The sequence below is a fragment of the Lycorma delicatula genome, chromosome 1 (genome assembly GCF_047948215.1).
Source record: "Lycorma delicatula isolate Av1 chromosome 1, ASM4794821v1, whole genome shotgun sequence".
Lineage (NCBI taxonomy): Eukaryota > Metazoa > Arthropoda > Insecta > Hemiptera > Fulgoridae > Lycorma > Lycorma delicatula.
This window is the reverse complement of record NC_134455.1, coordinates 343,232,145-343,247,655: the sequence shown is the minus strand read 5'-3', so window position 1 is coordinate 343,247,655 and position 15,511 is coordinate 343,232,145. Positions and strand designations below refer to the sequence as shown.

The 15,511-nt window shown below is 29.4% G+C and overlaps 1 protein-coding gene across 1 annotated transcript; it reads left to right on the top strand.

Annotated features, from left to right (window-relative positions):
• Window positions 1-1,557: 1,557 nt before the first annotated feature.
• LOC142317901 (uncharacterized) lies at window positions 1,558-14,343 on the top strand. Its single transcript, XM_075354439.1, has 5 exons — window positions 1,558-1,753; window positions 4,260-4,428; window positions 6,219-6,309; window positions 10,200-10,295; window positions 14,176-14,343. The coding sequence occupies exons 1-5, from the start codon at window positions 1,558-1,560 to the stop codon at window positions 14,341-14,343; spliced, it is 720 nt and encodes a 239-aa protein (XP_075210554.1).
• The last annotated feature ends 1,168 nt before the right edge of the window (window positions 14,344-15,511 follow it).

The window sequence follows — 15,511 nt, the reverse complement described above, 5'->3', positions numbered from 1 at the left end:
CCAAATTGAGGATGATTAAGCTGTAGGATACGTGATAAGAAAGCTTTATTGAGGATTATCATACACGGAGACCGGAGGTGAATAGTGAAAAGATAGAGTATATGTTAGTTGGAAGTGCATATTATTACAAATAAAGGAAAAATAAAATTACTCAGTGAGTTTAAATATAGTTACTTTTCTAACATCACATGGAAGGGCAGATATTGATATTTTGGAAAACGTCGGTAAAGATAAAACGATCACCAAATTCTTAAATCCTATTTTATGAAATATTCGGGTATCAAATAATACAAAGAAGAGAATCGTAGCTCTTTCGTTGAAAGTTGTTCCACGTACATCCCAAGAATGGACTCTCCCTCCGAGACTTAAAAATAGAATGCCTCTATAAAGATGAGTTTTTTGAGAAGAAGTTGTCGACTGGCTGTCTTAAACCGATTAAGAAATGACGATATCCTGAAATAAATTCACGGAAAATAACTTTTAGTGAATAAAGTTGAAGAAAGAACCGATGCTGTGGTCATCTGAGACATGTGGACGAGAGTAGGATACGTCAGAAAATTTGGTCCCGGATTCCTGTTAGAAGGAGAAAGAACAGTCGGCCAGGGAGGAGTTGAATAAATGATGTGACCGCTATGGGATCGAGGACTGCGAGATGAAGACACTTCCGGTAGAAACCGATGGTGTTTTGGGTTGCGATAAACGGCCTCGAGCTGTACTACAAACTGCTAAAGAGAGAGATTGTTTTAAGTTTCATAATTATTTTACATGCATAATAAGTAAATTATTTTCATTTATATACATTTTATCTACTTTGACCACAATCACAGGAAATAGTAAACTTCCTTTAAAATACTACACTGCTAGACGGTTAAATAATGTGAAATGCTTAGTACGGGCCTTGCTAACTTTAGATAACGTAAAGAAATTTATTGACAAATCAAAGAAACTTCAATCTAAGCCATACACTAATGTTGTTGAGCATTGAAAAGACAAATTCCTAAAATGTAAATTGGCATTTTACAAATCGATTTCGTCTGACCGTGAACCCTTTATAAAAGGCAGTTTCAAAGTTCAAATCCTCTTGCTCCTTATTTATTTTCATGATGTTAATGATCTACTAAAAACGCTTCTTATCCGTATAATTAAATCAAGTAATATACCTGCTGTAAACACTTCTTCGAAACTAACATCAATTGATCTTACCGACTTAGAAAAATAACGTGAATTAAAGAAAATAAAAAGATCAAAAGTGATGGAACTGAGGTTTCGTAAAGAGTGCCAAACTTTATTAGTTAAATTCATCTTTAAGCTTGTTGAACGAAGTCCTTTAAAATATAAAGTTATGAGGGATCCATCACTATTAGATTCAGTTGTGATCCTTCATGAGCCTGAACTTGGTAGTGACAAATTAAGTGTTTATTGGCAGTATTATATGAACCCAATAACGATGGCTTCATATAATAAGACATTATTATATTTTCAGTAAATATAGCTGAAAAAGCTATATTTACTGAAAATATATCTGAAAAAGCTTAGAAACAAAAATCTTTGCTACGCATGGATGCTAAAGGAGTTCTGAGTAGCGAGTTCCAAATATTTTTACCAGATACTGAAGATTATGACAGTAAAGAATTGAAAGATAAGAGGAAGTTGGATAAATTTGTTTCATTTATTTTACCAAAAAATTCAAAATATGTGGACCTGTGGGAAATAGTAAAACTACACTTAATTTTTTCACATGCAACAGTCGAAGGTAGCTTTTCCATTAACAAATCTCTTCTTGTGGAGAATTTTTGCACGAAGAGACAGTAACTAATCAATGAAAAATCTTTGATGCAATTGTAGATGTTGGTGACAAGGAGAATGTTTTCATTACCAAAAAAAATTCTTTCTGCAGTGGGAAGTTCTAGAAGACGATATGAAGAATGTATTTTAGTCACAGTGATTTTAGTTTTCCTTAAGTTGTGATCATACATATACTCTTTGTTAAACTGAAGTCTGTATTCTTAGCATTTTTATCTAAACCATGTTTTTAATATTGTTTACTTTGCAAAATAATGTAGGCAAGTTTTTGAAAAAACTTTTAGAAATCTTAGGTGCGAGCCAATTTTTTTTTTTTTTTTGCTAAATGAAATTCACTACATAACTCGAAGCATGTGCGTAGGAATATGAAATGTAATCTTTGTAGTGCATGAAAAATACCATGCCTGACCGGATTCGAACCCGGGACCTCCGGATGATAAGCCGAGACGCTGCCACTCCCAACATGGAGATCGGCTATTTCTAAAAATTGCTTTAGTTTATTTTTAGTTAGTTTTGATTTCTTATTTGTGTTAGTTTTAGTTACCATGATTTCATTTTTATCTAAGAAACTTCTTAAATATTTGTTGTTTTTTTTTTAATTTGCAATATAATTTACTAAAACAATTTATCTCAAAAAATAGCCTTTTTTTCCTTTTTTTTAAGAGGTGGAGGAACCCCATTTACGGGCGCCTAAGCAGTGTCGGGCTCGCTAACAGGTTCCGCCAGTTATAACCAAGGACGTATGTATACCTGCGCACTACCGACTAAACCTCCACCCTTGGCTTCCCCCTTCCTGGGACTGCTTATAAAAACATTTCATCCGAAGAAGGGGGGAATCGCCCGCACACACAGTAATAACAACCAACAAATGTCATACACTACACAAACAACACCACTGGAAACAACACATGCAGTACGTCAAATACAAACACCGACAACAACATCACACAAGAACCCTGCAGAAAACAGGACACAGCTTCTAACACCCACGCGTTACACACCCACACAGCAGTCAAGACAGAAATCTCAAATAGTCACACCACTTACCAGTGGCCACCATCAGACGCACGAGCAGAGTGTCCTCGGCCTCATCGCACCCAGGCGACCCCCACACGTACGGGGGACCCCCTAGGCACTCAGCCGAGAACCTGTCCGCCCCCACGCCTTCCGGCGCCATTCTCCACTGCGGGACTTCTCATATAATTGCAGCTTCCTCATGACCGTCCTGAGGAATCTTTCCACAGTCTTCCATTGTGCCTCACCTTGTAATGGGATTCATATGCTCATGTCTCAGGATACCGAGCATCTCTCTATGCTCTAATAGCCTAGTTTTAAATAAGTCTAATACTTTTAAAATAAGTCTAATAGCCTAGTTTTAAATTTATATTGTAAAAAAAAAAACATTAAAAAATAAATTTAAAAAATGAATGAAACAATAAATAATTAAAAAAAGGCCTCTGTGTTGGACAGCTTCGGGGATGGTGGAGGCTGCAAAAATATAAAACATCGATTTATTTTGCAGAGTAAACGGCAGTAGCATAAAATTGCGAATCAGAAAATTTTTACTAAATTGGTCAGTAAAAAGAAATCTTAAAATTCGGTGGGAATCCTGTTTTCGACTGTGGTTGTTTAATTATTTATAAAAGATAATAACAAAATTATGTATTCAGAGAATATTTTCTATATCCGGTCATTATCGACTCCTAAAAAAAAATTCACTTTTTCAACATACAATAATTTACAGTAATTACTAAAATAATCGTGGAAAGCCGTAAAATTTATTTTATACATTCCAAACTTACCTAGAGAGATAATAAAATTAGTAATTATGGAATTTTATGAATACCTTTGGCGAAACATATACGTTTCTTCCTGTACATTCTTATTTAATATTCGATCTGTTATAAAATATATATTATAATATTTATATTTTCATATACATAATATATTCAAATTTAGATTACTCGTGTGTATACATATAATTTATTTTCTTTGAAAAAATATTTCATTATAGAAATTTATTCATAGTGTTTACAAATGTGGGAATTGAAAAATTCGTACCAACACTTAAGAAAGTCCTTTAAGATTTTTTAATCGTTTCATTTATCTTATTCTCTTCATGAAAGTACAAGTGGAAATGATTATCTCAGGTTTAGTAGAAAAATAAAAGTAAAAATAAGACTTTAGACTATTAGTTATCATTGAGTATCTGTACAGCTGAAAATTATTTGACGTAAATAAAAATGATATTCAAACTTCGCTTACTTTGAGTTAAGCATAATTGTTACAAGAAAATTTTGGACGGCCACCTTAGATAATAAAAATTCAAAATTCTGGTATTCTTTCATTAGTATTTTTATAAATGTATTTTATCGTAAGTGTAATACTAAAAATAAAATACTAATCAGTTATTTTTCTCGGATAATAATTTAATTAATTATTTTTCTATATTCTAGGCTGTTTAGATTGTACTACATTTCCACAGGATTCTAGAAGTTATATAGGTTCCGAAATCAATACCAACAGTTTGCTGGACAGAAATTTTTTTTCTGAAAGAAATCATTTAACAACTCTTCAAGGATTGACTCATCCTGTAGCGTCAGAACTTACAGGACGCCCGCTATGGTAAAAACTGAGACAAATTATCTTTAATGATTTCATATGACTAAGCACTCGTTATTTTTATACCGGTGTTTCAATAAGTGGATAGTATCGACCCCTAGACAATTTTTGAAAGCTCAAAGGAATACTGGATGACAAGAAAGTTTTAAGCAGCACAGTTGAATTCGGAAAAAATAATTTTTGAGATTGAAATATTTTTAACGTAAATATATTATTATTATTATATTATTTAAGTTAAAAATATAGTTTACGAATTAATATAATGATAAATTTACACCTAAAACATTCTGAATTTTAAGTGAGCATAGCTATAACAAAAACAAATAAATGGTTAATCAGATTTACATGTAAAGAAAATTTTATTGACCGCAGACATTCTAAAAACAAATAATTATTGGGAGTTGTTTGTAAGAAAGTCTATTTTTTCGTAAATTTCAAAATCACTTTTTAATGATTAAATTTACGTCAATATTTTAATGAACAAAAAAAATGCGCTATAATGTTTTTAATTCGACATCTTCATTTTAAGATGATTTTAAAGTTCGTTAAGAAGTAATGTTAAATGAAATTATAGTAAAGCTCTTATTTAGTGCCTCATCACAAAGTCCTTCTTTTCTTAGGCGAAAATAATTTGATCATTTTATCGTGCACATCGTGATAATATACACTACAATTTCACTGTGGACTATAATACAGAGATACTCACATTTCATTTGATTCTTGAAATGTATTTATGCAAAACCGGTAACGTCTTACAGCAAGTGTTGGAAATATCCGCCATTTTCCTGAAGGCTGGTCCGAACCCTGCGCACCCTATTTTTTGACACCCTTCGTAGGACATCAGGGCTAATGGAATTTATTTCTTACTCTTACTCTTCGTTACTCAAGGCAAATGATGTGCGCGGTAAAATGATCTCACTTTAATATCTTCTGTTTTTTAATTGAATCACAATCTTATAGACAAGTATATGTTGATTTTTGTAGTTTTTCTCAAAACTTGAGATATAAATAAAAAAAAGGTTCTCTTTTAGTTTATCTTTGATACGTGTTTGGATAAAACGTGTTTGCTCTTAAAAAAGATAATTTTATTGTCGGCAATTTGAATAACCACCTTTTTTATTGATTTAGTTGTAATTTATTTACTTAATAAAATTATCAACATATTCAAACAAAAATGTTCGAAAATCAAAAAATATTTACCCCAAATTGTGCGTCCCTTTACAATTCTCTTGATCCCAAATATTCCCTTTAGCCTTCAACTATTACCTAGGGCGTGTGTTCACTTGCGGATTCTTGTGACTTTTTTCTTACCGGCTCGCTTCTCAGCATAATTCGTAATTTTTCGAAATTAAAATTGTAGTTTTTATATAGTTCTGTCATTTGTTCTTATATTTATTATTAGCTTATTATTTCCAGTAATAGAAAGTTTATTATGTTAAATTATGTATTCGGCTATTATTTATAAATGTTGTATGATACTTTAGTTTTTTTTTTTTTGCAGGAAGATGTGTGGGTGTGGGTGTTTAATAAACAACGCATTTGTTTAATAAACAAATGTCATTAATTGTGATAATAAAAGTAACGAAAATTACATAAAAAATAAATTATGACTTTGTGTTTTTTCATGGCTTGGGTATATAGGTGTGTGCATAATTACATTAGAACCTTATTTTACATCATTCATATATTTTTTTATATAAAATTTTTATAAAAATATTTTATATTTCACACAAATTTTTTTATATAAAATTAAAACTACCGCAATAACAATTGTTTATGTTTTAATTCTACAGGCCGATATACTTCCAGTCGCAAGTACCAGAAAATAACCCTCATAACCTGGCAAAACAGTTATTACAAATTTGCAGCTTTAGATTATATGAAGTGAGTAACAAATAGTCAAATTAAAATAGTATATAATACAATAAGAATGAACACAACTACGAAATAAAATGAGATTCTTTAACATTATCGTTAATGCTTGGCGGTAGTACAAAAAGCAATATGAAAGTTAACTATAGTACAGATTGATAGTGTTTATGTCGCATTTTCCCAACGCACTACACAGGCTGCTAATGCGGGAGAATATACGATACCGACAAAACGGTTTTATTTTTCCTTCATATCTCTTACTCTTCATTGCAAGCGGCTTTGATAAAATGTTTATAAACAGCCGTGAAATTATTTTATAACGTTTTGATTTACTATAATGAATAACCAATATTTATCTATATACTCGTAAATTCGAATACAGCATATTTATTTGAAAACAACGAATTAATTAAAAATCATTTAATAATTAATATTTTTATTATCTACTTTTTTATATCTTTAATGTTTATAAAATTCTTCCCGATTCATAAAACACCCGAAACGTACAAGTGTATAAGAATACAAAAGTATACCTTCAAACTGTCGACTACCTTTTTTCCATCAAATGAAATATGGTTTCATGCACTTCTACATTCCGTTTTTCTGTGCCAGTTCTTACTTAGCCTAAATATAACCGTACCTCCTTTCTCCTTTCTAATCGTTTATCATGGTTTTATTAATTTTACAAGAAAAAAGTTATTACTAAGATTTTAGATCAATTTTTCCAACCTATTTTTCAAATTTTCTGTACTTAGACGCTAGAGATTTTGTTGTATTGCTAAATGATTTCCCTAACACTGAATCCAGAAAACTTCAATGGTTTTTATAAACCAGGAAACATGTAAAGAACTCATTATTTTCAAAGTTCGTTTTTGGAAAACTAAGGTACTTTTATAATACTACAGGTTTCATGTTCGGGAATACCAATTTCTTTCGAAAAAGCAAGTTAGGTTAATGTTACCAAGAAAGAATAGTTTTAATAAAAGTGCGTTTTTAGTGAACAATTACAAAAAAATAATGATAGTGAACTAAGTACTTCATTGTACGTTAAGTCTTTAAAAGAAAATAGGTGTTCAATAATCTTAGGAATATATTAATTTTGACGTATTCTAATCTACATTATATAATTCAGTTTTATACTGATAAAACTGAAATATAGTACGAGTGAATTTGTCACAAAATTTCAAAATTGTTTTTTTATCAGTTTCCTGTTACAATATGGCTAACGAATAAGAAATTTTATTTGCCTTTCTGTTTCCTTATTACTGCATTACACAGTAAGCGGCCGGCCCGTTCTGATGAAAGGACAGGGTGCCTACCAAACTGAATTTAAATCAAAGGCTAAGGTTATACAAACATTTTAATAGAAGCTCAGTTGCTCACTTTTAAAAATTAATTTGTTAAACGTTTCTCATCTGAGCTGCTTTAAAATGAAACAACAATTAAGAGCTTTAGCTAAAAAAAAAACATATTTTGTATATTTAAGGGGAAACTCTCCTGTTTTCATTTGTTGTTGAACGTGCTCTTAAATCTATGTTCATGATAGTTAAATGTTACACGTGAAATAAGATCTATATTATAAAATGTACTTAAAACTTAATTTGTAGGATTGTGACCAGATTATGTTCCTCGGGGTAGTTTAATTATTCAAGCTGTTTTTTGCCTTTGTATGCTGCTGCTGCTATCAAACCTTTTTATGTACTTTTACAGATTATTTTTCTTTTTCGATATTTCATCGATAATAAATTAATTAGTGCTTAAATTGTTTCGTGGGATTACATTGCGGTATTCGGGCAATAAATTAATTGATAAATAAATAAGTTAGCTTTTTTGCCAACTTTGACATAAATAAAATAAAAATTCCAATTTTTTTCGAAAAACGACAATAAAAATTAACCTAAGATCATCCAAAACCTTTGAATGAAATTCACTTTGTGCATAAAACCTTGTGATTACTCACAAACTTGAACTTTTCTTTGAGAAAAATGACGGCAATTTTTCAAAACGTCTTATATTATGAAATTATACTATTCCAATTCAAAAAACAGTTGTTGGGAGATAAATTATCGGATATTCGTACTAACACTATTCTTGACCTTGCAATCTTTAAAAATATTTTTCTAAACAACCAAATGATTATCGTTGCCTTTTATTTAGTACAAATCCAAAAAATTTAAAAAAATGTTTTTGAAGAATCGGTTTATGTTTGTGTGCTCAAAAAGTGAGTATCCTACAGAGCCGGTTCCCCGTCCACATTAAATCCTGAACAGCTAGTAGTAGTTAATTATTTTTCAGGAGTGTTGATTGATAGCCCAGGTTTTCATGGAAAAAAAGACTCAATAATCGGTTCATTTTTTAACCGATTATTGAGTATTTTTTTCCATGATTGAAACCAAAAATTGTGATGTCCTGCAGAATATTCTTAAAAATGATCTTTAACATAATGCTTGCATAAATATAATTCCCGTGCTTTACAAACTCAGTGTCAACGCCAGTGTTAGACTGTTGTATTTTCAAATTGGATACTATAAAAGACATCCTTTATTTGTATTTACCAGAGCAAGCAATAGCCTACTTTAAGTGCTGAAAATCTTAAAATCTGTCATTTATTTCAAGTAAAACCTTTATACTTACAGTAACCATGTTGCTATAGAACATTAATAGAGAATAAAGGAAATGCATTTACTTTTCAGTAAAATCCCCATTTTTAAAAGAATATAAACCACATTACAAACTAACTGACAAACACAGTCTGTGAACTCATATAATAAAAATTACATAAAAATATTACTTTTACTTTTTTTTTTTAAAAACAAAAAAAGTTACACAATAACCAGTAACTCAGCAATTTTTGTTCACCTAGTAATGAGATTATCATAACAAAACATACTAACATAATGTCAGTACATATGTTACCGTGAAAGACCGATAACAGGCAAATATCGATATTCTCCGGTAAATGTCGACACATACCAAATACGTCGGTGAAAAATCGACGAAATATTTGCTTTATTCGGACCTTCGCCGGTATATATCGATAAACACAGATAAGCTCTGGTGGGGGTCAAAACGATAACTAGAAATTTAATTAAAATCACCCAAAACCAATCTCTAAGGTATATAGATTACGAGAAATCCTTATAAAAAAGAGGAAGTTTAAGCCAAACATAACCTACGGTTGCTTCGCTCGCTAATTTCGTTTAATTAACGTTAAATATATAAACTTACATGTTATTCTCCAACACTGGAGGCTATTTATCAAATGCATTTATAGAAAAAATTAATAAAATTTTCAGCATTTTATAAATTGAGAGGGCCAGTCACAATTGCATTATAAACGATAACGATAAAAATAAATGGTCAGATGACTTGCCCTTTGTTCAGTTTTTTTTATAAAAATGTTTTTATTCAACTTTCAACAAGATGAATGCGGTTTATATATACCTTTCATTACGTATTACAAAACAATAAATAATTCAAATTTGATTACATTTTTCACTGAAAAAGTTAAGAACTACTTAATTAATAAAATAAACCATTTTTTAGAATAATGTATTTGACAAAACTGTTAAAAACCGAATTATTCATTGATAATTTCATTCTTTCATTTATAAGAGAATAGAAGGTTTTTAGTATTTACAAAGTTGCAAATAGCTACACATCTGTAGCAAGAACGTAGTCAGACTTATGTAGTAGTCCTAGTATGAATTATTACCAATCTGATACTATTTTTGAAGTATTCTTGTTTCATCTAATTAATTATATCTGATGGTTTAATTATAAAATAAAATTTGTTCTTGCTGTAATCAAAAGAATCTGACCTATGAAAAATTAATAATGAATCTTTAATCACAATTATTATTATTAATAATATAAAATTATATTTTTTTTATCTCTATTAGGCTTTTGCATTATTTGCAAGACAAATGGGATGGGGAGAAATAGCATGTGAGATAACTCCACAAACACAAAATGGGAACACAGTATATATTTCCAAGGTAAGATATATTGTAACTTAGAAACATCATTACCTTATTATTTTTTAATTATACATTGTATAATAAAAAAAACAATCAGTTTACCATATCTTAACAAAAATTCTTTTAAATCGTCTTAATAATTTGCATGCATATATCTGTAGCACAGAGGTAAAGAACACCATCTCTATTTTTACAATTTTACACTAAAACAGTATGAAGTTTTGAAATTCGCTCTTTTATTTTCTTTCGCTCACCACCATCTTTCTAACACAGCTTTTTCTATTAAAATACCTTATTTAGGTATACTTTAATTCATGTGGTTACATATTTATTTTTTGTTTTATATTTAATAAAATGGACATGGTGTCTTATACTTCTATGTACTTATCATTTTTTTTTAATGAATTCTAACATCATGTCCAGTCATTTGTGAAAGAAAAACAGTATGTCTGAAGAAAATTACATTTTATTTTGCAAAGAAATAGTTTATTAAAAAATGCCATTCATAAAAGATAATATTAGCGCAACACAACCTTCTGATTTTTTTGTACAAAAGACAAATAAATTGTGCAATAAAATGATTGTACAATATTGTGACACTGTTACATTGAAAATAAAAAGATAATTAAAACACTTTAATCATTATAAAATTATTTTGCTCGTACAAAAAACTGTAATACAATGTAATATTATTGTTACGGACAATCAAAAATAATTTACAAAGAACTAAAAACTATAATCATTTCTTCAGTAGTAATATTATCTACTGTCCGATAAAAATTCACAAAGAAATTCAAAATTAATAATAAAAAATGATAAAGTAGTAAAAAATCTACATCATATTCAAATTCAATTTATTAAGAAAACTAATATTCTAAACTAAATGTTTAATTAAAAATAATTGTTTCCTCTACTATTCATCATTTTCTTCTTCAGGAGATTCATTTAGTTCACTGCATTTACATATATTTTGATAAAACAGATGACACTGTGATGATAAATAATTAGCTAGAGTTAACAGGTCTTTGTATTTTAATAGTGATATCAATTAATGACATCAAGTACATCTGGAAAATTGACATCATTCTTTCTCAAGTTTCTTTATAAATTAACTGAAAGACAAAAAAAAAGTGATAAATTAATTGTTCTTTGTCAATATCAGTTTCTATTTATAAATAATTCACCAATATTTTCTTCCTGAACTTTAATGTAAACAAATTGTGACAGGAGTATTGGCTGCTAATTAAAAACTTTCCTGTAAATAAACAATGTCTTACCATATAGTAATTTAAAATTCTTACGATCGTGTAATTTCATTTTGCAAACATAATACTGTTTTGAACATAGCAGATCTACTGCTGCCAATCCCTAGTTGATGATATCTGTAAGTAATTTATTATCTTCTTCTTGATTCGTTCTATCAGCGCATTAACATTGTTCGCTTCCATGTGCGGATGGCCTTTTAACACTTTCTTTTTCTGTTTAGTCTCTGGAACTACCATAAGGTATAACTTCAGAGGATCAATGAGGATGATATGTATGAATGAAAATGAAGTGAAGCCTTGTGCAGTCTCAAGTTGACCATTCCTGAGATGTGTGGTTAATTGAAACCCAACCACCAAAGAACACCGGTATTCACAATCTAGTGTTCAAATTTATAAAAAAGTAACTGCTTTTACTAGGATTTGAACCTTAGAACTATCTACTTTGAAATCAGCTGATTTGTGATGACGAGTTTACCACTAGACCAAACCGGTGGGTTGATGGCTATTTAAAAATAATTTATGACTAATACACTTTATCTGTGGATACTGGTGTAAAATGTATTAAAAGCACATAACAATAGCCAAATTTTTGTTCTGGCCATAGCATTTGTCTGACCCTAATACTATTTCTTCAATTTCTGAATTGGGAGTGTATTGTTCAGCCCATTTTAGAATGTAAGAAGCAATTTCATTCCCACCATGTCCTGCCTTAGTTTCATCCCACATCATACAAAATGAAGTCGACCATTGGAATCATAAATTTTGAAGTTAAACGTCTACAACTTCCTGCAGTAGAAAATTTCGGTGTTTGCTGACAGTGTGGTGTTGGTAAACATTTTTGTAAATCAGCTGTCAACACTTTTACTGTTTGGCCGTTTTTTGTATCTTGAGTATCTTTACTTTTTTTGTAATACCACTTCTGTAATTCCTTAAGGTGCAATTCATAAATACTTTGAATAAATTTTTTACATCTGAACTTAATTCACCCATTAATTTCACTAGATATTAATCACAGATATTTGTGCTGCTTAAATAACAAGTTTAATGTTTTGTTGAATTTATACAAAACCACTTTTTTGCTACTTTTTTTTTACTTACTTTATTTTCACTACAGAATTGTTGATACAATGAATACAATTTCTGTGGATTTAAATTAGGACTTAAAAAGTGTTTTAGTTTTCAAGCATGAATAGTAGCTCTCATATTTTTGTATAACATTTATGTATTGAATAACATTTTGAATTATTTCTTCAGGTGTTTTCGTGACAGGTGTATGCCATCCTCTTTTGTCTATTTCTACAATCCCTCCAGGTTCTTGTTTTTTTAGTTGCCTTAACGACTGTATTAGATGTAGCTAATGTGTTTAAAAACAGCATAAATTTATATGTATGTATGAGTACATGTATAAGTTGGGAGCTATAATAAAAAAGTTGTAAGCGATCCGACACGAATCATAAATCACTCAAAAATGCTGTAGCCATTCTCAGCAATAACATGTAACCCTTGCCAGGCTTACTAGGAAATCTGAGGCAAGAAACAATTTCCCATCATCTTCTAAACCGAGCCAAGTATACTGTTGTTTATAAGCATACCAGTCTACCAAAACTCATGCAATTAGCCCAAGAAATGGAACCTTTATTCTGGCTTTGTAATCACCACAGTTAATCTAAGAGAAAACAATTCTGAATAGTGGGCCTTGTACTTCAGATATTTTACACATGTCACAGCTGGAAAAAAGACCAAGAAAAATAATGTGAACAAAAAATTAATGAATCCATTTTCATAGATGAACATTTTTTGTATTAACCGTTTGATTAAAATTGGTCATTATGAATGTATTTGTTAATGTATTTACAGTTCTGCATCAGTTGATACATTCATTTTCTTTTTAAAATTTCCTTTTCAGATTTTCACAATATTAAACAAAGTATAATCCATATACAGATTAGACTCACGCATAATACATGTGAAATTCTTTTATACCAAACGAATGGTTTGTTACAACTATCTTAAATTAAATTAAATCAACTTTGTGTTAATGTACATAAGTCTTTTAACCTAGACTCAAAGAAATATAGTTTTCTTAATGTCAACTATGTTGAAGTAATTATGAAAGTTTGAATAGTTTCATAATCATTTAAACAATATATAGAAATGCATACAATGCATGTAGGCAAGCTTACAAATGTATTAACCAGAACATAAAACTTTTACACACAACACATAAAAAATCAAAATCCCAACATTTGAGCAATATAAAATTTACAAACACTCAAAATTTTATGAAAACAACATGCAGTATTACATGAGCAAACACAACATAGTTAAAGTGTATTATTTAGTTGCGTATTTTAATAGTACTTTTTAAGTTGGGTGTCATTAACAACACTGCTACTGCTAACTTCATTGATGAGGTGCGTTAATTTTTACCTCTGAAAGAAAAAATTCTTGAACACTTTTAAAAGTGATTAATTTAAACAGCTTTTCTGATCTACATCTATTATTACCTTTCAAAAATTTGTAGTTTTAAATAACATTACAGTTTATTATTAATTTTGCTGTTAATTTTAATGTTGTTTCAATTTACTAAGAAAAGATTACTTTAAGAAACTTTTTTCTTTAATTTCATTTAGATTCACGTTAAGGAGGCCCCTACTGATGTTCAGTCAGCACTCATGTCTCTGGTAAAACCATTTTGTGCTGCAACAGAAGATGCAGCACGTGAAGCATCAGCATATAAAATCTGGAAGCTCATTCTTCCACACTTGCAAATACCTCTGTTCAGTCAATACATATATTAGAATTATAAAATTATCAGTTCAATTCGTGATTTTCATTCTTATTTTGAAAGAATGAAAATCATGAATTGAACTGATAATTTTATACCTTTCATACTATATGTGAAAAAAGAAAAAATACACCATAATTATAAAAGAGAATAAAAAAAGGATACCAGCAAGAGCTAATATGCAAACACCATAAATTATATCATTAACAAAAAAATTTATCATCATTTATTTACCCAGAATTGTCATTTCAATGAATTTATTACATTATCTCAACATAGTAAATGAGAAATTATTCATATATTAAGTAATAAAATGAAATTAGATAAAATGATATTGTTATTACATAGTAAAATGGCTTTGTTGGATTTCCTATTATTCTGCAACATATGTAAGTAATGGTGACTAAACAAATAGTATGGGAAAACAAATAATTGCTTGTTTTAACAAACTTTAACTTTTGTTACCAGCAGCTAAGAAAGTTTTATGTTTACAAACAAAGCAAGAAAACAGAAGGAAAATAGAAATAAATGTATACAGAGAAATAATGTTATACAGAAAAAGGTTTCCTCAAAAAACTTGTCATTATAATTTTTGAGACACATTCAAACAAGAATGTTCAACAGTATTTTCCAAAAGTGACACACTATATTGTTTTGTTTCAGTACTTTATTGAAAGGTAAAAGTTGCAGGCAGCATGTTTTTTTATTGGAACCATTCACGATGTTTGAAACTGATTATAAAATTAATGATTTCATTAATGAATTCATAACAGACTTGTTTAAAATACAGAGATACACAGCCTATTACATTTACTTTCAGTAATTCAGTTGGTATCATGTAAATAGCAGAAAAAAGTCATATCTGTGATTTAATTTTAAAATGAGAGGTTGTCAGATACACTCATTAAAACTGAGTTTATTTTTTTTATGATTAACAGATCTATTTTTACATTTTTCCTTTTACTAAGAAAAATTTCCATTAACTGGAATGATTCAGTTTGATTTCAATCAAACTGAATCTGTTTAATTTTTTTATCCAAAATGAAGAAAATTACTGTATTAAAGAAAAATACAATATGAAAATTGGAGAACAATAGGAAAATATAAATTAAAACACATCTGGATGGAATTTTTTAGAAAAAATGTTTAAAAAGGAAAAAGCTGGTGTTGATTTTTGAATG

What these genes read in the sequence shown, in the direction of transcription:
- LOC142317901 (XM_075354439.1), top strand. Translation starts at nt 1,558, where the DNA reads ATGGATGCTAAAGGAGTTCTGAGTAGCGAGTTCCAAATATTTTTACCA. An exon ending in TTCACATGCAACAGTCGAAG is followed by an intron (nt 1,754 to 4,259) that starts GTAGCTTTTCCA and finishes TCTATATTCTAG; the next exon opens with GCTGTTTAGATTGTACTACA. An exon ending in GCAGCTTTAGATTATATGAA is followed by an intron (nt 6,310 to 10,199) that starts GTGAGTAACAAA and finishes TATCTCTATTAG; the next exon opens with GCTTTTGCATTATTTGCAAG.